Raw genomic sequence first — 22,426 nt, 5'->3', positions numbered from 1 at the left:
ATACATAATGGTACATTTATATAATGGATTACTAGGCAGACATTGAAAAATGGTCATATGTACTGCTGTGAATAACCTCCACAATTTATTAAGTGAAAAAAGAAGGATACGGAGGGAAAAAGAAAAGGTTGCCTTATTTCTGAATCTGTGTTGTTTTCCATTTATCAGATATTGCCTTAATTACTTTATTTTGAACAACAATGTATTATTTGGTAAATATACATTATTGTAAAATATGCCAGTCTAGAATGCAATGGGTAAGAGAAATAATAACACAGATATTACTAGGATGACCTCAGAATTTCAAGTGTTGGATACTATTATAAAAGTCTTTCAAAGATCCCTTTAAGAAGAAACACTTACATAACCCCCCAGAATTGCAGTAGTTGTGCCAAAGAAACTGATGTCAAAAATGCATGTGAAGCTGTCATAAATGTACAGGAAGCTTTTGAATAAAATTGTTTTGTAAAATGTAGATAAAAAAAGCACTATGTCTAAATTAACATATTTCATGTGATTTAAAAATATGCACAGGTAAATTAAATTGTTAAATCAATATAAAAATAGGCATTTGAATTATTTAAGCTACCAACTTAAAATTTAGTACAATTTATTTCTTACCTTCTCATTGGGAAATGGTGATCAACTTTTTTTTTAATTCAAAATACTGACTTGACAACTCGAGGTGGATATCTAAACAGACAACTTACAATGGGTGAAAACAGAATTCCTAATGCCCTACCTGTTGTGTTGCTCCAATCTCACTCCCTGCCAGTTTTCCTCATATTAATAAAGAACACCATCACCTCCTTAGTTACTCAAACCAACATCTAGGAATTTCTCGAAATTTCTGTTTCCTTCAAATCTCACATCCAGGCCACGTCCTGTCAATGTGACTCCCAAATCTTGTATCCCAATCTGTTCATTTCTATCTCCTGCATTACACCCTGGTCCAAGTTCCACCACCTCTCACTATGGACTATGATCACCTGCACCTAACTGGTCTTTCTATATTATACTTGCCCCCTTTCAAATCCATTCTCCCCATAGCAGCCTGAGCAATCTTTGAACAAAGTATATCTTAACATCTTAATTATCCTACTTGGCTTCTCAGTAATAGAGAATAAAAGCCAAGCTCTTTTAATCCCCTACCTGGCCTCTCTGGGGCTCCTCAAGCAACCAAGTTCTAACTGCCCCCAGTCTGGAATGCTCTCCCGGCACCTACATCTGGCTGATCACTCAGACAGGTCTTCACTGATCTGCCACCTAAAGTGGCATCTGATACATGATGTTCTCACCTCACAGCACCTGAATTCTTATTATCGGATATTTTTCTTGTTTATTAATCTGTTGTTTTGTTGTCTGTCTCCTCCGACCAGATGTAAATTTCATGAGAACTACTTGTCCAACTTGTTCCTGTACTCGGAAAATGCCTGTTACATACTCTGTCCTCAATAAATCCCCTATACTTGGAAAATGCCCATCTCATAGTGTGTCTACAATAAATAATTCTTGAGTGCAGTGAATGAATCAATAAATAAGGCTCCTAAATTAACTACATCAAGAGAGACAACAGTCTTTTGAATATCTGAATGCTTGTATATTCTTTACAGAAAATCAACATTGTGGTTTAACTATCAATATTTATTATCTCTTGGATATAAGCCTCATAACTGATCATGGTTAAGTTATCCTCATATGCCCTGCATGGCTTATGATATGTCTCATATAGAGTCAGCACTTAAAAATTCTTTATTCATATGCTTTTTAATACTACATTTGTCACACGTGTTTTATTTCTAGTTATTTTCTTGGAGAGATGAATGCAATATTAAATTATTCAGGAAAAGCAGATCCAGTATATTCACTCATTCAATCAACAATTTTTATTAACCACGAGTGATGGGGAAGGGGTTTCTCATGACCACATTATTGATTATCTGACTCCCTGTAGTTATATGCTTAGGTAGGAAAACATATCATATCATATCATAACATCAAAACACTCACTTAAGAACCAACCACAAAGAAAATTAAATCATTCCTCACACCTCTCTCTCTTCAGACATCCCTTAAAGTTCTGCAGTGCATGACCAATGTGGCTATATGAAGTGGGCCTTTCCTCTTAAAATCATCTATCCTCTCCCAATGATTTTTTAATATTTCAGTTTATACAAATACAAATCACCTGCAAATCTAAATGATAATTCTTTAAATTTTTTTAAAATGTTTATTTTTGAGAGAGAGAGACAGAGCACGAGGGGCGGGGGCAGAGAGAGAGGCAGACATAGAATCCGAAGCAGGCTACAGGCTCTGAGCTGTCAGCACACAGCCCAACGCAGGGCGCATACTCACAAACCGAACCGTGAGATGATGACCTGAGCCGGAGTCGGACGCTTAACCGACAGAGCCACCAAGTGCCCCCCAAATTAAAATTCTTACATAAGATACAGAATTTCTACAAGTAAATCAAAGTAATGTTGGAGAACCATTACAATATTATACAAAGCCACTGACAGTTAAGGGCTATGCCCAATTAAAGACCAACTAACAAATAAAGAATCAACAAGGGGAATGATATAACAGATACTTGAAAAGAGAAATTTATTTAAATAATTATATTCAAGATTAAGAAAGGTCCTTGGAGGATGCCTGAGTGGCTCAGTCAGTTAAGCGTCCAACTTTGGCTCAGGTCATCATCTCGCAGTCTGTTAGTTCAAGCCCCATGTCAGGCTCTGTGCTGACAGCTCAGAGCCTGGAGCTTGCTTCTGATTCTGATTCTGTTTCTCCCTCTCTCTCTCTCTCTCTCTGCCCTTCTCCCCACCTCTCTCTCTCTCACTCTCTTTCTCTCTCCCCGCCCAAAAAATAAACATTAAAAAAAAAGAAATGTCCTTGGAAAAAATGATGAAACCTTCACGGTTTCAAAAAGTGTTTTTTTGAAAAAAAAGTCTATATTCCTGTTGTAAAAGTCAAACATGAAAAAGTGAAGTTAATTGGCTGTAAAATAGTTTTGTCAAAAATTGTCCATTCTAAAATTTAGCATGGAATTTTCATTATAATCTACATTTTATTAAATCTAAGATTAAATTACTTTTATAATCTGTGGTTCCATATTCAAGACAAAGTTCCAATCAAAACCTTTTCACTGATTTATTTCCCCAGTTTAATTGGATCCATGTTTACATGTCCTTTTTTTTTTTTATAGAATGAATTATTCTCATAAGGTAAAGATCTGAGTGTGTCAGGCACTATTCCAGCTAGGCCGGGCACCAGAGATATAGTAATGAACAACCCTAGACATATCATTCAGTGACCACTCCTCCAAAATTGAAGTTTATATGGTGTTCAGGAGTTTATTTCTGTACATACTGGATTTTGCTGTTCTATAAAATTAAATGCAAATGCATAAAATGAATAAAGATGGAAAAGATGCCTGTAAATATGTCAGATATAAGGGTAAAAAGTACCAGATGGAATTCAAGAAACCTAGATGGTACTTCTGACTGGGCAAATCACTTCTGTGGCCTACGATAGGATCTCCGTGTTCATGTCTCTTCTTTGATTTTGTAAGATTTTGAAAGTATTTATATGAAACATAATGAAAAGAAAAGGGCAACAGTTTATTTAAACCTGGTGAGACAGGCATTAACAATCCTACTTTCTAAATTATGAAGCTAAATTAAATGGCTGAACCAAAGACATTCTATTTGGTGGCAAAATCTAGAGTCAAATCCAGGTCTCCTTTTCCAAGTCTTATGGCCAGTAAGAAGAAAAAAGTTCCCAGAACATCAATGCTTATCATGAAGGAAACACTCCCTAACTTCTAGCTGCATTTGAAAGTCAAACTCAAATTCACACATACAGGCACAGAGAGAATAAGACTGGAGTGCCTGGGTGGCTCAGTCGGTTAGGTTTCCAACTCTCGATTTTGACTCAGGTCATGATCTCATGGTTCGTGAGTTTGCGTCCCTAATCAGGCTCTGTGCTGACAGTGTGGAACCTGTTTAGAATTCTCTCTCTCCCTCTTTCTCTGTCCTTCCCTGGCTTGTGCACACATGCACACTCTCTCTCTCAAAACAAATAAAAAAAATCACTTACGATAACACATTCTTTAACTTAATTTTTTATACTCAGATCATAAAAAGATGGCATATTAAGCCACTGAGGCAAAAACTGTCTCAAATGACTCAGAGAATAAAGATTCTTAAGGATAGTGTCCTGAAAAATATCTGCCTGAATCCCATGTCTGTTTCTCTGAAACCAGGTCATGTTTTATAAATCTAAAACAGTGCACTGAAAAACCGTATAATGAATGTGTTCAAGGGAAGAGTCATTCTTACGGTTGCTAGATTTAGCAAATAAAAATACAGAACACCCAGTTAAAATTGAGTTTCAGATAAACAATGAATAATTTTTTAGTATAAGTAGTATCTGAAATTCAAATTTAATTGAGTATCCTGTAGTTTATGTGGTCACGCCAGTCCTCTATATTCTTTTTCCCCAACTGAAATTGTTGGCAGATAGACAACAAAGAAAAGGTGGGTTCTATACAGCATACTGATGAGCTCCAGACTATCAAATTACTAACACTAATTTTATCATCAAAAGAACACAGAGGACGACCGCACTGTGATCTTGCGTATAATAACTGAACCTTTTGAAAGCTTAGAGATAAATAATTAGAAGTATAAAATTCCTCTTTAAACTAAGTTCTTTCAGTTTACTCTCAAAACCACACCATGTATTTTTCATAGAGAAAAAATAAATTATAATTGACTAATAAAACAGAGACTGACTAGTTGCTAAAAATTCTTGGGACTATGAAGCATAAAGGGGCTATGTTTTTAGGAGACTTGAGTTCTAACCTAAGCACTTGTTACTAATGAGTTTTATGACCAGTGACAAACAATTTTCTTCCTCTGAGTTTCAATTTTATCTTCTATAAACCAGGGGAAACACCACCTGTTCTGATTACTTTATGTGAAGTGCAAGGTGCTGTCTTCAGCAAGGTATGAAGTCAAGAATAGCAAACAAGCAATCAGAAGGTAATGCTAGTTCCAGCTATAAGACTACACAGATATGATGCCAAACCAGTCAAAACTTCTCTGGAGTTCAAGTTTTTCAGGTGTAAACATGGGCAGCTGTATTCACAAGCCACTAAGACCCCCTACAAAGTCTGACTTTATCAACAGGTCAACAGGTTATCATTAGGTCAGTCAACTCACTTAATGTCTTTTTGCCCCTCAGCTTCCTCTTCTTTTAAACAGGAGAATGACCTCATGACTCCTTCACTCACCACACAAGGCTGATACATAAGTCAAATTAGAAAATGCTTGTAGGAGCATTCCAAAATCTCTTCCATATATTTAAGATTTTGCTATCTCCTGAACCCTTCATACTCATTCCAATGGAGACACAGGGTTTGGGCTAAGGAGCAGTAGCTGTTCATTTCTTCATAAAGTTCCCCCAAGAGAATCAGAAAAAGGATGAGGAGAGAAAGGTGTTTCTGGTGTACAACACCACAGGCTAAGTAAGTGGGCTAAATGGGGTCTGGAAACAGGCTGGCTACTGGCATCCTGACGACTGCTTGAAGTCCTCAAGTCCTTGGCCAAAGCAGATACTGCAGAATGCCATTCTTTATAGAATCCCATGAAGTTCCTCCTCCTCCCCAAGAATAAGAGTTACATCATAATTCTATGCAAGTTGCATCCTAACCATCTGAGCAAAAAGGAAAGAGACACAAGTTCCACAGGTATTTTTACCCCGTGCTACAAGCACTAATAACTTAGAGACTTTGCTGTCATGGATAAGCATGTCCTTGCCAACTGCCTGGCAAACCTGGGAGCACTTAAAAGCAGGACAGCCCTCTTAGAGTCTTTTGGTTGATTTCACTTTACAAGGCTGTTAATGAAAGCTAACAGGGCCCAGAAACTTGAAGTAAAGCCATAGCCCAGGGAAATGCAGTGAAAATTGGTGCCAAGAATTTATAGTTGATGATAAGATCCTGATGTTTAACATCCCATCCAAATCATTCCCTCTCTCCTTACCAAAATCTGTTATCCTCCAGTCACTTATATCCTTCCTTATTTTGACACAAAAAATTTCTTACTTCATAAATGAATTGTATTATATACCATTTTTAAATGGGTAGATTAAATTTAGTTTTGTGTTTGTTTGTTTTTAATTTTTACAATAAGTCTTAAAATAAGTAGATCCTGGAGGGTACCAAAATCAACACTGGGAGCTATTCCTCTCAGGTAACACAATGTGAACACCATCTGTGGTTTCAAACTTGTATACATCATAGATGCTGCTGAGGCGCACAGAGGGACCCTTTCCCCCACTGTGCACGTAAAGAGCCCAAATGACTGATATTAATTAGATAATAGGAAATAAAGCCAAATGGCAGCTGCCAAAAACTTGCCAAGAGTTGTCATACATGTGCCCTGAATTTTAAATTTCAAACCTTTTTAAATAATGAATTCAATCAGAAGTTTACAGTCTCCATATCCTACTTTAGGGAAGACTCTTACAGCCCAAACTGCTCATGCAATGGCAATTTGATATAAAAAATCAGTGTCATGAAGAATATTGTTTAATGCATTCTGATTTCACTGGGGTTCTTTACAATACTGCCAGCACCACACCCTTCAAAATGGTGTTACAAAGTAGGTGGAGCACCCTACAAAATTAAATGAGTTCATGCACTCAAAAGTCCAGGAAGCCAGGTTCCAGCAGCTGCAGCAGGAAAAGGCTGAGCTGCATATTTCCAGTGTTGAACATTTTGCATTTTTAGTAATACACAGAGGGATGACCAAATTAATTTGTGAATGATAAAAAAAAAAAAGATAAAAAAAATTCAGGGTGGGGGGGGAAGCATAGAAGATGAATGGTCATTTTTTTATGAGAGTTGTAACAGAGTTTACTTCCTCAAAATTATACACGTGGCAGAACCCTGTGTACTTCTATTTTTTTAAGTAGATAAAAGTATACTTCTTAAAATGAGAGACTCAACTAAGTTAATGATTTAACTTAATGTTTCAAATCTAGTAATACCTTTTTTATAGATATTTAAATAGGTTTAAGTTTATATATTAGGCACACCTCATCTTCTTTATAAAAATATTACAAGTTGATTAGCAATCCTCATTGAAAAAATGAAAGGTAACTTAAGGCATATACTCTGTTAGGAATCAAAACTTTCCTCCTTTTTCAATTTCTCATTTTCACACAAGATTATTATAGACCTATGACAGAAAAGAAAACTACAATTTATAGCTTATGTTCTAGAAATTTTCCACTCATCTAGACAAGCCACAGCTTCTTCCAAATACCTTCTATCTAAAAGTATTAAATAGGAAATGCAAAACCTACTCACAGGACAGACAGATGTAAACTCTTGTAGAGATTTCAAATATGGTTAGCAAAAGACACACACACACACACACACACACACACACACACACACACACACAGATGCCTATGTCCATAAGGGCTCCATGCAGCAATATATTTACTTTCCACCAAAGTTGAAGTGCTCACTCATCTTACAAAATGAATCTTGAAAAAGACAGAAATGCTTTAAAATGCACATTTAATATTCCAGATGTCTTGAAAGGGAAAATGATTAAAATATTCTGTCTGGGTTTTATAGAATATTTCTTGGCATCTAGAAACCTAAGGGGAAAAAAAAGGAAAATTTACGAGGCAAAGTAAAATTGTGATATAAACACAGTAATTCTCATCAGTTAAAAATACAATTAGATGAAACCTAATTGTAGAGCAACTAGTTCAATGCATTTTGTACTCTTGCCTAAAAAAATGTACCAAAGGATGAAAATTATTTGAAAATATATTGTATTTAGGGTATTTGTGTTCTAATACTAAAAATATAATTGTGATGGCCTAGTACCTAAATATTCAGCCACTCTATTTTAAAATGTCATTGGAGAGTTCCCACTTTTTAATACTCTAAAATTATAGATGGAAACTAAACCCACTTGGGCAAAGTCTCTAAGCAAATCATTTAGTAATGCGTATGCACATTAAGGGGCCCTAGGAGAAACTTTAACCTCTTCCTGAGTTAGATTCCACATGATATTAAATCTATGAGCCTTTGCCTTGCTTCCTTTAACACTGACACTAAACTTCAGTAAAGCCTGGTGGGGAAGGGCCCTAAGTGGGACAGACTTGAGCTTCAAACCCACAGCTATTTCTTTCTAAGGGTGAAACCTTAGGTATATTATTCACTCCCTCAATAAAATGAATGAAGATAATGACATAACCTTTCTCAGGTTGTTAAGAAAATTAAAGGAAATAATGCATATAAAGTGACAGCATAGAGTCTGGGACATACAAATGTTATGTTTAATACAGTGTTTAATACACAATAATTATTATTTTTAAGTTAATCAAACATTATTAAATAATGGAGTACATCTTCAAAAGTGGTTTTTTTTTTTTTGGAAAAACAATTTATTCAGTGGGCTTGTACAGAGTAACTAGATGTTAGCCATTGCTTCTTCTGAAGCTCCTAGTTTTAAAACACTAATATCTCTACAGAAACACATGAAAAAAAATTAAGTTGCTTTAATGTTAGTATTTTCTCAAATTATAACTGAAAAAACATAAGACTTCCTAGACAAATAACTACACTTACATATGATGTAATTTTTTGAATAACATATAAAAATAAAGAACTCAACAGTTGAGAAAAATAATTGCAAGAACATAGTTTGTTTCTCCATTACTACTTAAAAAAAATTTTTTTTGCAAAAATAAGTTAGAGATTTGGGGATGATTCTTTTTGAAAAAATTGAAAGATAAAATAAAACTGACAACACATGTGAGAAAACATAACTAATTACCTATAATGAAAATTATAGCAATATTTCATAGTAACCATAATTCTAAACTGGAGAAGGGTTTTAATACTAGACCAAAAAAATGCTTTAACACTCTACTAGAGATTTGGGGACTAAAGTTGGTCTGTTTTAGCTCCTACCCAAGGGGCTCGCTTGAGGAAAGTCTGGAAGGCTGAAGCCTGGGCCTCAAGCACAGCTACGCAGCAAGTCCTTGAGCAGTGTAGCATTTGGGGAGATTTGCAGGGTGCCTCAAAACAAAACAGGGTAAAAAACTGCAGGCCGCGAATGATCCAGAAAAAACAATGCATTCCCATGCTTTTAAGTTTACTATTAAAACATCATCCCTTTTTCTTTCTCTCCAGTGCTTTTTTTATTTCGTAGGCCATGTGAATTAATCACTTTAAAACCAGAATTACAAAGAGTGTACTAATTTCCTGTCTGGAAAGCGATGGTTGATAACTTATATGGAAATCTGCTAAAATTATCCGTAGGAAAAACACAAAAGTAACTCACATAAAGTATAATGTTAGATATTTTTCCTGCTCTTTGATCCTGATTTTATACAGTTTTAGTTACACTGTTTGCATAATTTGACCTGGATCCACTACTCATTTCTGGAAAGTACTTAAAGAAGGAAACTATTCAATCTGAGAATCTGATAATCTGCTCTCCTTGTGAAAATAAAGAATGCTTAGGGTTGAAAGAGCTTTTTCAGCTCATTAATGAATTTTTCTGCTTTGATTCCTCCCCACCCCACCTCCACTCCCACTTTAAAACCCAGGGTTATTAACCTGAGCCAGTCCCAAAGCTGGGGACAACCCACCCCGGAAGGTCTGGACTCCCGGTCCAATTACCTTTCCAGTAGCACAACAATCCACAAATGGCTCTGTTCAAATCATTAATATTCATGTAAAATATAAGGACTTTTTTTAAGATTTTATTTATTCTTCAGCGAGAGAGACAGAGTATGGGCAGGGGAAGAGCAGAGCGAGAGAGGGACACAGAATCCAAAGCAGGCTCCAGGCTCTGAGCTGTCAGCACAGAGCCCGATATAGGGCTCAAACTCAAGCTGTGAGATCATGACCTGAGCTGAAGTCGGACTCGGACACTCAACCAACTGAGGCACCCAGGCACCCCAAGGACTCTTAAAGTCTATAAAAATCGCTGTTTTATTGTTCTAATTCCCACTTACCAGAATAAAGAAATGACTATCAAAGTTTGTGATTATATGATTCTCAAGGTAAACTACTGAAATTCACTCTCCAAAAGGGAAGGAAATATGCATTATTTCCTTTAAATTTCTATGAAGTAAATGCTGCTTCCATTTTACAGAAAAGGCAAATAAAGCACCTAAGTTCATACTGTTTGAAAGAAAAAGTTCTAGGGTTGAAGCTTAGACTGCTCCTACCTAGGGCCCTTAACCAACATCAGTAAAAATCAATAGTAAACAATTCAGAACAGTGGCTCCTAACCAAGTAATAGCACCAATCCTTGGGGGCATTTGGAACTGTGGGTCACAATGATGGGAGTGCTCCTGGCATTTAGTTTCTGGGGTCCAGGGATGTTAAATAACCTGCAATTTGTTGAACAGTCTCTCGCAACAACAAAAAAAGGTCACCACTGAATGCCAATAGCATCCCTTTTGAGAAGCACTGGCTCGGATGAAGAAAAGATGAATATACCATAATAATAGGCTGTTAAATGAAACTGGGGAGATTTGGAGCATCTCCAAGTGACATCCTCACATAATGTCTACTGTGATGTTACCGTGATCAGTTCTCTTGGATCTGGTATGAAAAGGAAATGAACGCTCTGCCTGAAGTTACTTAGTATTTCCAAGTTTTCTCCAGCTATGAAAACATCTGAGAAGTTGACTGGGACCAAATATAAATAAAATGCAGAATCGCTTCATATGGTTTCACATTCACTTTTGATGGAGAGTTAAAAGAAACAGGTTTTGTAATTTTCCATGCATTTGCAATCACGTGTATGAAAAACGTTCCTTAAAGGAAAACCTACTTACATCTGAAAGAACACATCATAACTGACATCTATGCTGTAAATATGTAAATTGATTTGTTTTGCATATGGGAAAGACTGCACTAGATTGCCATTTTTCAATCTGAGGTATGAGAAGGCCTGAGATCCAAAACAAGTACGTTTTAAAGATCTGTAATTTTTCTATGAAAATGTTCTAATTTTGTGTTTTCACACTGATGACAATTAAAACCCCTAAAAAAGGTGAAAGAAGTACACTTTAAAATACTGGGATGACCACCTTCAAACCAAGTACTAGCCTACAATTTTAACACTCAGATTTATATCTGTGTTTACAACCATACGAACAGCTCAATGGTTCTAGGATAAAGAAAAAAATAAAAAACAGACAAATTTAATCTGTAAGTGTGCTTTCAAACCAAGCAAAAAAAAAAACACAAAAGCTATGCTATAGCAATAAAAGCTTCATGACTGTTCGGACCCAGTGGGAGAAGTGAATCATCATTAGGGCAACTGTAGCAAAGGTGAACTGACCTCACCAAACTCTTTATTGAGCAGTCAGGGCCATATGCAGTCTGCAAGGGTGATGTAATAAATACTGTCAATCTGCATCTGGCTGGAGTTTTACCATTCTTATTCATAGTTAGCTTATAAATTTATTTTGGTATTACAATTGGAAAAATGCTGAAATTATGATTAAATTATACCTACTCTTAGGAATCCCATATTTAACCAACATTAAATACAAGGAAGTCCAACACTAGGTATGGTAGATACCTAGAATTTCTGGCTATGCCTATATCACTTTCTTTTAGGAATTCCCTCTCCTTCAGTGGCATATCACATTATGGGTTACCTGCCCCAAGAAAGTAGTCGGACGACCCTATTCTTCTGGATACACTGACTGGACCAGAGCAGGCACATGACTCAAGCAAGGCCAGAGAAAGTTTGAGAGGACTGACACAGATGACTCGGTAGTTCTCTAACATCAGGATTTTAAGACCCACAGGAAGTTGCCATGAAAACGCTTCCAGCACATGAAGAAAGCATACAGAATAAAGCCAACACAGCACAGGGCCAAAAAATGGATGGAAGGATGGGATGGATAGATGGATGGATGGATGGGCTGAAGGAAGGACAAACAGATTAAATAGATTTACATACAAACAGAATCCCGACAATATTTGATCAGATGAATTTCACAGACAAATCTATTTCCAGGCACTTAATTATGTAAGACAATTTTGTATAAATTCAAGTAGGGTTACTTATGACCAAAAGTTTTCTAACTAACATACCACAGATCAATAAGAATGTCTTTCTTATCAGGAGAACATTACTTAAGTTTGAGAAACACTGGATTAAAGATCTTTTCTAAATCTAAAGTTCAAAAATCCTGCATGTGTGTATGTGTGTGTGTTTTAATTATTTCATCAGCTTAAAGTGTCAGGATTTTTTTCTCTTCTTTCAACCTCAGCATAGGTATTCAACAGAGAGTAGAAATAATGATTGCTATTTTTTTTTATAATTATCACTAAGGATATATTCGATGGAGATCTTTTTTTCTCCCAAGTTTAGATTTAATAAAATTATTCACAGAAGATAATTTGCTGATTTTAGAATTCAGAATCAAGGAGAAAGTCTTGAAGGATACAGAAGCTAACAATGGCACATAACACTTTAAAAAGCATCCTTAGTACAAACTATAAACCAGAGAAATAAATAAATATCTTTAAAAGGTTTTTAATTATTTTATCTTTTTAATGTTTTTATTTATTTATTTTTGAGAGAGAGGGGAACGGGGGCAGACAGAGAGGGAGAGAGAGAGAATCCCAGGCAGGCTCCATGCTGTCAGTGCAGAGCCTGATACGGGGCTAGATCTCACAAATTGTGAGATCATGACCTGAGTCAAAATCAAGAATTGGATGCTTAACCAGCTGAGTGTCCCAAGTGTCTCAAAAAGCTTTTTAGAATACTTATCAAAATGATTCTTAAAAACCTAACACTCAGTTAGCTTTACCTGCCTGAAACATTTGGTTGGCCATAAGTATAAATTCCCACCAGTTAGAGAAAATGAATACATCATTTACATCATGAAAAAACATATATAATTCCAAACAAAATGAGAATACCAAGTCAGTAAATAAGATTACAGAGCTAAATATCAGATGAATGACTCGTGTGGAAAGACTTTCTTCAATTTTTATGCCTAGGTATATAGCTCCCAGGCACTTTTTGCTGAGAACCTGATATAACAGATATTTCCAAGACCACATCAATCAGCCGTAAACACTGGTCAATGGAATCTACATCTGTCCAGCTAAACGAATTTCATAGGAAGTCCTGCAAAGTCAGTAGCTAGTCTGCATCCTAAATTCAGAAATTAGTCATTTTTCAACCCTCCACTATCAATCAACTCAGTGATTTATTTAATTGCCCTTAAGTCTTTACCAAAGGCTTTCATCCTAGGAAGAGGTTTTTATCCTACAATCAACTCTGAGAACAAAGAGCAAATCTAACTGAACCTAACAGTTATAGGTTTAATAAATTATTAATGTGAAAAATGTTTTGGGAATAAACTAATAAACATCAACCAGTTCTGCGTAACCTTTTCAACGACGGAAGAAATCTTTCCTGAGCATTATTAAAATGCACTGGGAAGTTCAAAGTTCTAAGTTAATTTGTGTTTTCAAATTTAAAGGAAAGGAAGCATATTACTAAGACACATTCCCTGTAATCAGATAAGGATGAAACTTTACCTGTACAACTTGAAAGCCAGTTTCAGATATTTTAAATGTTTAAATACTTAGGTGGAATTACTTACAAAGAAAATTTTGTTGCACAACATATTCAAAATGTTAAATATTGCACGTCTTGAGATGTTGAAAACATGATCCTAGGAAAATACAGATCTGAAAAAAAGCTACTGAATTGTACTATATGCCTATTTCAGATTTTGTTAGCTAAGCAGATAGATTTATTTTGAGATACCATCTGTGACTAGTTGCGACTGCATTAATTCTACCACATTCTTAGGAACCATGACCTTGTACTGCAGGCTCTAAAATGGGTCTGATTTTGAAACCTTGAGAACACTAGAGATAGAAGGGGCCATGAGAAACATCATTTCAGGGGCTCCTACAGCTTCTTCTAGGAGAAAGGAATTCCATACATATGAGTACTCTTAGGGCACTAAAAAGCAGTTTAGAGCTGGCTATATGAACCCTGGTTATAAACAATACAAAAAGAAAAGGCCATTATTGCATCAGATTTACCATCATAAAAATATTATAAATAATATTAAAGTCAGACTGAGTCAACAATCACAGGGTTTTATTATATTCAACACTAGCGACAGCTTAATCAAATATGCTTAACAAATCAGTTGTCTGAAAATTGAAAATTATATTCCTATATAATTACAGACACAATAATTTTTAAAAGTAGATAGCAATATTTATTTTATATCCATCATCTGATTTTAAAATAAATATCTTGCAAATAAAAATGGTAAGCTTTTAGAGATGAGAAAAAATTATGAAGAAAAAAATGTCAAGTAATTCAGCACAGCTTTGCAGTGTCAAATAAAAGGTCTATCGCAGAAAGCTACTTGGGAGTGTAAAACTTCTGTTTCTGGACTTTGATCCAGGCGATCATAAAAACTTGTCCTCACTTAGTAACTCCTATTTTCATTATATGCCAAATATTCTCAAGCTTTAGCCTAGTACAAAACAAAGCAGTAAAGTCAATCATGTTACCCCTACCATGCTAAATAAACTGTAACATCACCCACAATGGCAGAGATGATTAGTAACTAATGAAAGGTAACATTATTTTAATATGCTGTCAAGAATAACAACAGCTGTTTAAGTGGCATTAGCACCCAGAAGACTTCATTTGCAAATACATGAAGATTAGAGCCCTTGATTAACACAGTATCTCAGGCGGGTAGGACTGAGGAAGTTGTCTAGAATAGTGAGGGTGGAAATTTTCCATATGTTGTACTTTTACTAGTCTCAAATTATTTTTTTATGCCAAAAGATTATGTTATGGATTGTTCAACCAACACTCTCAAATTCACATCAACAGTCTGTGATTACTAAAAAGCATCTGTGCTCCAAGCTTTTAGCTTTTAACTGGGTGCTTAGCTTTGTATTTGAAGATACAGGAAACAATCTAATACAGCGGCAGAATTGCTTTCGAGGTCAACCAAACCCATGGGTATTTAAATGAGAATTTAGGAATGCCAGAACCTTCATTCTGTTCGATGACTACTATTGAGTACAGATCATTCAGTCTGGAGATAGGATAAAGAGGCATGCATGAATGTCAAATGACAACAATCAAATCAAATAATGTAGAAACAGTTCCATTCACATGCCTGTCTACACTCACAGACGGCCAATCTAAGTGTATCCAAATTTCTTTTAAATTTTAAAACATGTTAAATGTTTCTACAGAACTGTTTTATGGGTTTTCTGAATCACTGACAGTATTCACATTACACTTACAAAATGTAACAAAAGGAAAAAAAGCGAAGTAATGTGAGCTTCTACTTAAAAAAAAAATCTTAGCTGTAAAGTTAAAATGTCTGCAAATAAATTTTTACTACAACCATAAGACTCACGCTGGGTTTAGAAGTTTGGCATTTTTATAATCAACTACTGTCTAATCTCACAATCTTAAATCTCCAGTTAATGCCACCAAATATAAGACCAAACGGGAACCTCTGACTACACACAAGCTCTTAGATTATATTCTTTAAACTGACAACTTTCAGCACTTCATAACTCTTAAAACTGAGGGCCTGTACTACTCTTAAACATTTTATACTTTCGTTTTCCAACTCCTATTCAACATAAGCTCTTATAAATACATAAGAATATATACACACAACACACACATATCAGAGAAAGTGGTCAGCCTATGTCAATATAAACTATAATACAAAAACTAACTTAAAAAATCTTCATATAGAGTCTCAGATGATCTAAATTTTACACAGAGCAGTGTAATTTTGAGAAATTGGGATTTTAATCTTTTGCTACTTGGGAGAAGAAGTAATGTGAAAAGAAAAGTAAATTTAATTCTTTCCATTTATTTTCCAGTAAAATGTTTTTCAAAGTTTTGGCAGGCTCGGAGTGAGGTGTTCTTACCTATGACTACTTAAAAAGAACCACTAAACAATCCCAAATTTCTGACTTTAAAGGGAGAGATGGGAAAAAAAGAAAAGGACAATTTATGTTGATTTATAAGACAAATCACTTTTTTCTTTCAACTATTAACAATATGCCACCTCCCAAAAACACCTTGACACACTTAAAAAAAAATCAGCCCAGTTCTCCTGCTCACTCCCCGTTCAACGAGGGCAGAAAGGTGGATGAGTGCAAGGGGGAAAGGAAACGAGGGGCAGATGGCCTCGGAGTAGCAGGTGACCGCTGAAAACTGTCGGCCACAGCAATCAGCAATTCCAGATCTAGATGGCCTTAGTGCCTTACCCTACACTCGCAGAAAAGTGTGTTTTGAAAAGAAACCACTTTCTTTCCAGGGTTTATCCTCCGCTTGCTCCAGATTTAAGATTCTGAAGGAAGAAGGCCAAAATGGGAAAGCCAACTTTAAAAGGAGGGCGGAGTAATTAAACAGAAGAGGTAAGATTTGCCCTAAGCAGAAGCCTCTATCAAAAAAACCCCGAAAGTAATGAAATCGATACAAATTCGTTAGGAAAAACAGCCTTAAAAAAAGAGTCCCTTCTAAGATACCAAAGTAATACACCGCAAGAGAATAAAGGAAAACAAAAACGTCAGACAGTCCATTTTCAATGAAGATTCCTCCGCTGCTGTGACCCGGGCGCCACCACCCCAGCACCCGGCCCCGCGCCCCCAGGGAAAGTGGGAAGGGAGGGGATGCTGAAGGAACTACCTGGTTTTGTCTCCAAAGGGCAACATATCAAACATGGGAAGTTCAAAGTGCAGACCATGCGGGCTCCGCAGACCCTGGGTTCCAGAGGCGCCGGGGGGCGACGACGTGCCCAGGTGAGGCGGTGACTCCAAGCCCGCTCCCCTACCGACCCCGCCACCGCGCCGCTGCCAGCCGCCGCCCGCTCGTCCCGCGCTGCGCCGCCCCCTGGCGGGGAGCGCCCGGCACAGCGGAGACGGAGCGCGGGCGGGTGGGACCCCAGCGCCGTGCCCCGGCTGGCCGCTCCACCATCACCGCCTCGAGTGCGTCTCCCTAGCGGCCGAGGCGGCCAGCGCCGGCTGCCCGACGGCCGCTGCCTGGATGTGGCGGCGGAGGACACGGGACCCTTCTCCGAAGAGGTGCGTCCTGGAATCAGCCCGAGTCGGCTTCCCACCAACTCCTCAGGCTTTGAGGGATCCGCCCGCCACACACTCCCCTCTCCACCTCCTCCTTCCTCGGCTTCAGCCCCAATGCCTTCCCAACTCAAGGCGAGCGTTTCCCACGCGCGCCCAACTGCCCCCCGGGCGGCCGCCTCCCAAAGGACAGGCGCCCTCCTCCCAGCCCTCTGCAGCGGCCGCCCGGCGCTTGGCTCTCGACCAGAAAGAGCTGGCCTCTGGGGTCGGCTGGGGCCGCGCGGGACCCGCCAGCCCCCAGCTGTCCGCTCCCGCCGCGCCTCCCCCGCGCCCTTTGTGTGCGCGCCGCGAACCCCTCTGCGGAGCGGTTTCAGCGGCGCCGCCTTGGGAGCAGGAGAGAGTGAAAGGAAACGCGCGGGCCAAACTAAGGACTGGAAGGGGGCAAAAGGCGACAGCACTTACTCTGGGAAGATTCCGGCATGTTGCAGCCTTTGGGCTCCTCGTGGTCTCGCCCCTACCCCGGCTTCCCCGCCCCGCCAAGGGCCGGGGCGAGGGGGGACGGGGGAGGAGCGGAGCCGCTAGGACCGAGTTGGAAATGGTGCTTCCGGAGCTGCAGGGAAGGGGCTCAAAAACTGTTTTGGTTTCGCTAAGGAGATTTAGGGGGACCAGGAGGCTAGAGAAGGGCTGGAGGAAGGCCCATGAGCGCGGGTGTATGTAAATAATCTTGCTCTCAGGGAATACCAGGGCAGCCGAGGTGTATGTCTGGGGGGGGGGGGGGGTCCGCATGTACATTTTTGTATTTGAACTTTGTGAGCAAGTTGGATCGAATCCCATGTTTGGGCTTTTCGACTGTACTTGCCATAAAGTCGAGGTCTCTATACCCTAACAGGACCAAGGACCTACTTAAAAAGCCAAGGGCCTGGGAACGGAGGTTGTTTAACGGTGAAGGCAGGGGAAAATTCAACAGGGGAGAGAGATGAGCCCCCAGGTCACTCTCAGCGACCCGGCTGAGTCTTCCAGGGGGTCCTCTTCTTACCTGGTGGCTTTCCTAACAAAGTAAGAGAAGGTAAAGTCCCAGTGATCATCCAGCCACGCTTCCACCGAATCCTGGTCCCGCTGCAACTGCGACCCCCTGGGGCCTGGGCTGGCCCGCTCCATGATCCGCGCCCCGAGTCTCTGCAGCTGGTTTGTGCTGTTTTCCACCCCAGCTGGGGTCCCTCCCTCGGAGGAGCAGGACTCTGCCCCGAGACCCTCCCCCTCCGCCTTGCTCCAGTCCGGCTGGCTTTCGGCGAAGCTGCTCGGGCTCCTGGCCAGCCTCTTGCCGCGCCCCTCCTCTCCCGGTCCTCACCGCTCCCAGGTGTGGCGGGTGGGGCAGGCGCTGCAGCCGCGCGTCCTCCCTGGGGTCTGGTGGAAACCGGGTCTCGCAGTGTCTCAGGTCCCCAGATTCCAAGGCGGCGGCGGAGGCAACTGGCGAGCTCTCCGGAAGCTAAGTGGCCACGGCTGGAAGGAGGCCACGCCACCGCTGGGGTGCGCTGTGTGCTGAGCGGGATCCGGGGGAGCGCGCAAAGGTGACTGTGGGTGTGTTCGCAGATGCCCCGCTGTCAGAAAGGGAGAGTCGCGATGTGTGCGCCCATCCTAAATCCCAAAAGCTGGAGCTAGGGGAAGTTTCCAAGCAAAGTAAGAGGGCTGCTACCCTGGGCACTTTTTCCTCTGGGCTGACTGAACAATGACTGTCTGGCCTCGCTTTCTTCCAACCCAGGGCTTGGGTCTGGGAGAAACCGGGATCATCGACCTTCCTCGGAGCCCAGTCAGCCCCGGGGGTTCGAAGCACCCCAGCAACCGTGCGGGTTAAGGAGAGCTGGGGCGTGCGCCACAGATTTGCGGGTCCTGGTGGGTAACTTCCAACAAAGCCATTCCCGTGTTTAAAATGTTAATATTAACGACAATAATAGTTACAAATTAAGTGTCTGCATCAAACATTCCCTTTTCATGGCTGGAACAAGATTTCCTAGGAAAAGGAAAAGGTAAACTGAAATAATTATGATGGTTTGTGTATGAAGTCAGAGAACAAGGGCACCTCTGTACAATGAGGTTAACTTGAGAGCACAGGCACTATGCGGGTACAGTGCACAGCAGCCCATTAGCCCAAGTTTAAGTTAATTCGTCATATTTAAATGGAATTAACACGGGCGCGCGTGCACACACACACACACACACACACACACACACACACACACACTACAAAAAAGCATCCGTTTAAAAGGGCTCAGCCTTCCTACTCTGTTTTGCCCTGTCCCAATCATGCTTTACAAGAATGAAGTTGGTGTCTTCCTTTTGCTTTGTTCTCATCTCCATCTTCTTGTCCCGCAATTTGCAGTTTTAATATGGTATTTTGCAGTGACCTAATTTGGGGGTAGAATTAAATCAGGAGTTGTATGTTTCACTACGTGTGAAGGACACTATTATCAGTGATATACCCTAAGTAATCGAGCTGACATACTTTTAACAAAGTCCTTTCAAAATACTCTTGGCAAGAATGTAAGACATTACTCACTACATAGAAACGCATGATTAAATTGATAATGTAAGAACTTTAGAAAATGCCTTCCAATCCCCCCAATGCAATGGTTTATCCTTCCTGCATTAAATAGTTGTCTTTCTGTAACTTCAGTTTCTGACACTTCACTGTTGTATATAAGTAACCACAAGCCAATAAAAAGTAAGCAAAGCAGTAGAATGTGACATAATGCATGATAAATTATATCAGGTTTTAAAATGTGAGCTCTAATTTGTTACTATGATCCTGATGTGTGATTACAGTGCTCATGAGCTGGAGACTGCCCTCAGTGCTCAGTTTTTCCCTGTGGAAATCCACGCATTTCTCCTAACAGGAGGTCAATTATGATTTAAAATTCTGCTTACCTACAAAAGATGGAGTGAATTTTTGGCTTGAATTATTTGCTTCTGTTGGTTGTCTTGATTAAATAAACTATCTAAATGTCCATTTTTTTCTTTTAACCTGAAAGGGTCAAATTATTAGAAACCAGGAAGTTTTCTGAAAAGTTACTTGAAAACAAAACAAAATAAAACAGTTTATGGATTCTCCCATCAGTGGGTCTGAATTCTCTGTGATGTACATGGTAGATTGGGGGTTACTGTGAAGGCCTGTTATATGAAGTGAGCATATCACAAGGGATTGGGAGATGAGGTATTTCAGACTGTTCTACTCTCCAGAGATGTCAGATAAAATTTGTAACAAAACCTCTGTAATTGTAAAGTTCTTAAAGGGGAGCATATTTTGCATTGACCTCACCCTGACCTCTTGTTCCCCAGCTCCATTTTATTCTTTATCCCTATTTGCTAGATTATTTAATGTGTTAACTTACTGGTACAGATTGCACTAAGCATCTCCAATCTTGTTGTAGAATGAGTTGAAGATTGAGTAAATAACAAACATTACCAGGAAATAACTTCAAAAATGCTGTTACTGCTATTCACAACAAATAAATGTGCAATGATTTAACGGAAAGCCCTCCAGTTCCCAATATACTGGAATAAAGCCCAAACTCTCTAATGTGGCTTACAAAGTTCAACATGATTTGGCTTTTACCTACCTCTACTGTTGAAGGTTTTGATCATACAACCAGAAAAAAATAAATCTATGATCAAGTTCCTTTCAAAAAAAAAAAAAGAATATGAATTATAAAAGTCATGAAAAACTTTCCTGCTTTGCTTTTTCCCCCCAAATGCCACACAGTATATTCTGTCCCCTTGCAGCAATCCTGTATATTCCAGGCTTGAGAAAATTAATATATTTGCACTTATAATGATATCCAAGTTTCTAACTATTGAAGGGGGAAGACTAGAACATACATTGTAGTGTTGAAATAGAATTGGAGGTTAAAAATTAAATATGGGGGGGGTGTAGTTGTGTATCATGCAGGGAAATCCCACATGATGAAGAAGTACAGGCAGTTTCTGAGAACTGTGGGTATCCTCTAGCTGACAGCCTAGAAGGAGCTCTAGTCAGCAAAAAAAAAAAAAAAAAATGAATCCCTCAGTCTTCACAATACAACAAAGAAAATTCTGCTACCAAACTTTTTGAGCACAAAAGCAGATATTTCCCCAGTCAAGCCTCAGATGTGACCACAATCCCAGCCAATATATAGACTTGCAACCTTATAATATGCTAAGAAGACATCTTCATAATTGATATCTTAATAATGAGTCCTACAATCCACGAATATAGTATATTTATCCATTTATTCTAGTCTTTTAAAAGTTTTCCTGGTAATATCTTCTAGTTTTTAGTGCATTGGTCTTACACATATTTTGTTAAATATATCTCTGTATCTACTTCAGCTTTCTCACTGGGAGGTACTAGCAGCAATAACATTTCAATAGCAATGAGTACACTAAGCACCCAGACTTTGGCTTCTAAATGCCATTCTCCACTTTAAAAGGAACCAAGAGTCTTTGGAGAAAAAGTTCCAGGTCTAGGACAGGAAACGTATAAGATATGCCTGGAAAATCTTGTGCTAGAAAATTAGAAAGGCTTAAAATGATGGCAACATATCAGAAGGACAGAGGATGTAGCTGAAGGGAGCTTCCAATGAACAAATCTGGATCAATTTGAATATCAAAATATAAAGTAATAGCAAATTGTAACCACTGACTAAAATAAGAAACTGTGATTTCACTCTGATATAAATAAATCGCTAGAGAAGTAAGTCAATAGAAAGAAGAGAATGCCAGCTAATAAATACAAAAGGAACTATGTAGTTAGAAAATCATCAGTGGTTGCTAAAACTAATAAGTGAGAGTTTGATGATGAATGGGATGTTTACATAGTCTTAAAGTATCTCCTCACAAGTTTTTTTTTTTTTATCAGTTATCATGGGAAAATCGTATCTTTACAATGAAAAAACTTGTGGATCTAACTACGTGATCAATTTAATATCACTTATGTATACAATAATACACTTATATGTATCAAGCATATACACCTTTTGATAGGATATGCTGAGAAGGATACAAGATCACTTCTGTTACTCCTGAATCTGAATCTTATCATGAGGATCAGATTGAGGGATTTCCAAACAAACATACCCAGATTGAGGGACTTTACAAAATAACTGGCCTGCATGCTCCCAAGTTTTCAAGGTCAAGAAAGACAGAGAAAGACAGAGGACCTGGTTACTTGTTACTTTGTAACAATATTACCACAACATTAGTGGCTTGAAGCAACACACATTT

General features: G+C 38.8%; 1 protein-coding gene across 5 annotated transcripts in view; it reads right to left on the bottom strand.

Annotated features, from left to right (window-relative positions):
- Window positions 1-18,683, bottom strand: part of PDE5A (phosphodiesterase 5A) — a 140,589-nt gene extending 121,906 nt beyond the window's left edge. The window contains exon 1 of one of the 5 annotated variants that reach the window (XM_027063535.2): window positions 18,207-18,683. In XM_027063535.2, the coding sequence (XP_026919336.1) occupies window positions 18,207-18,328 (122 nt within the window). In that variant the 5' untranslated portion in view covers window positions 18,329-18,683. Of the gene's footprint in view, window positions 1-16,781; window positions 16,954-17,632; window positions 17,772-18,206 lie in introns of those variants that run through there. The other 4 variants (XM_015077480.3, XM_027063532.2, XM_027063529.2 and 1 more) reach the window with 4 other exon arrangements.
- Between the last annotated feature and the right edge of the window lie 3,743 nt (window positions 18,684-22,426).

Source organism: Acinonyx jubatus, chromosome B1 (genome assembly GCF_027475565.1).
Source record: "Acinonyx jubatus isolate Ajub_Pintada_27869175 chromosome B1, VMU_Ajub_asm_v1.0, whole genome shotgun sequence".
Classification (NCBI taxonomy): Eukaryota; Metazoa; Chordata; class Mammalia; order Carnivora; family Felidae; genus Acinonyx; species Acinonyx jubatus.
Note: the sequence above shows the minus strand (reverse complement) of the source record. Positions and strands in the feature narration are given on the sequence as shown.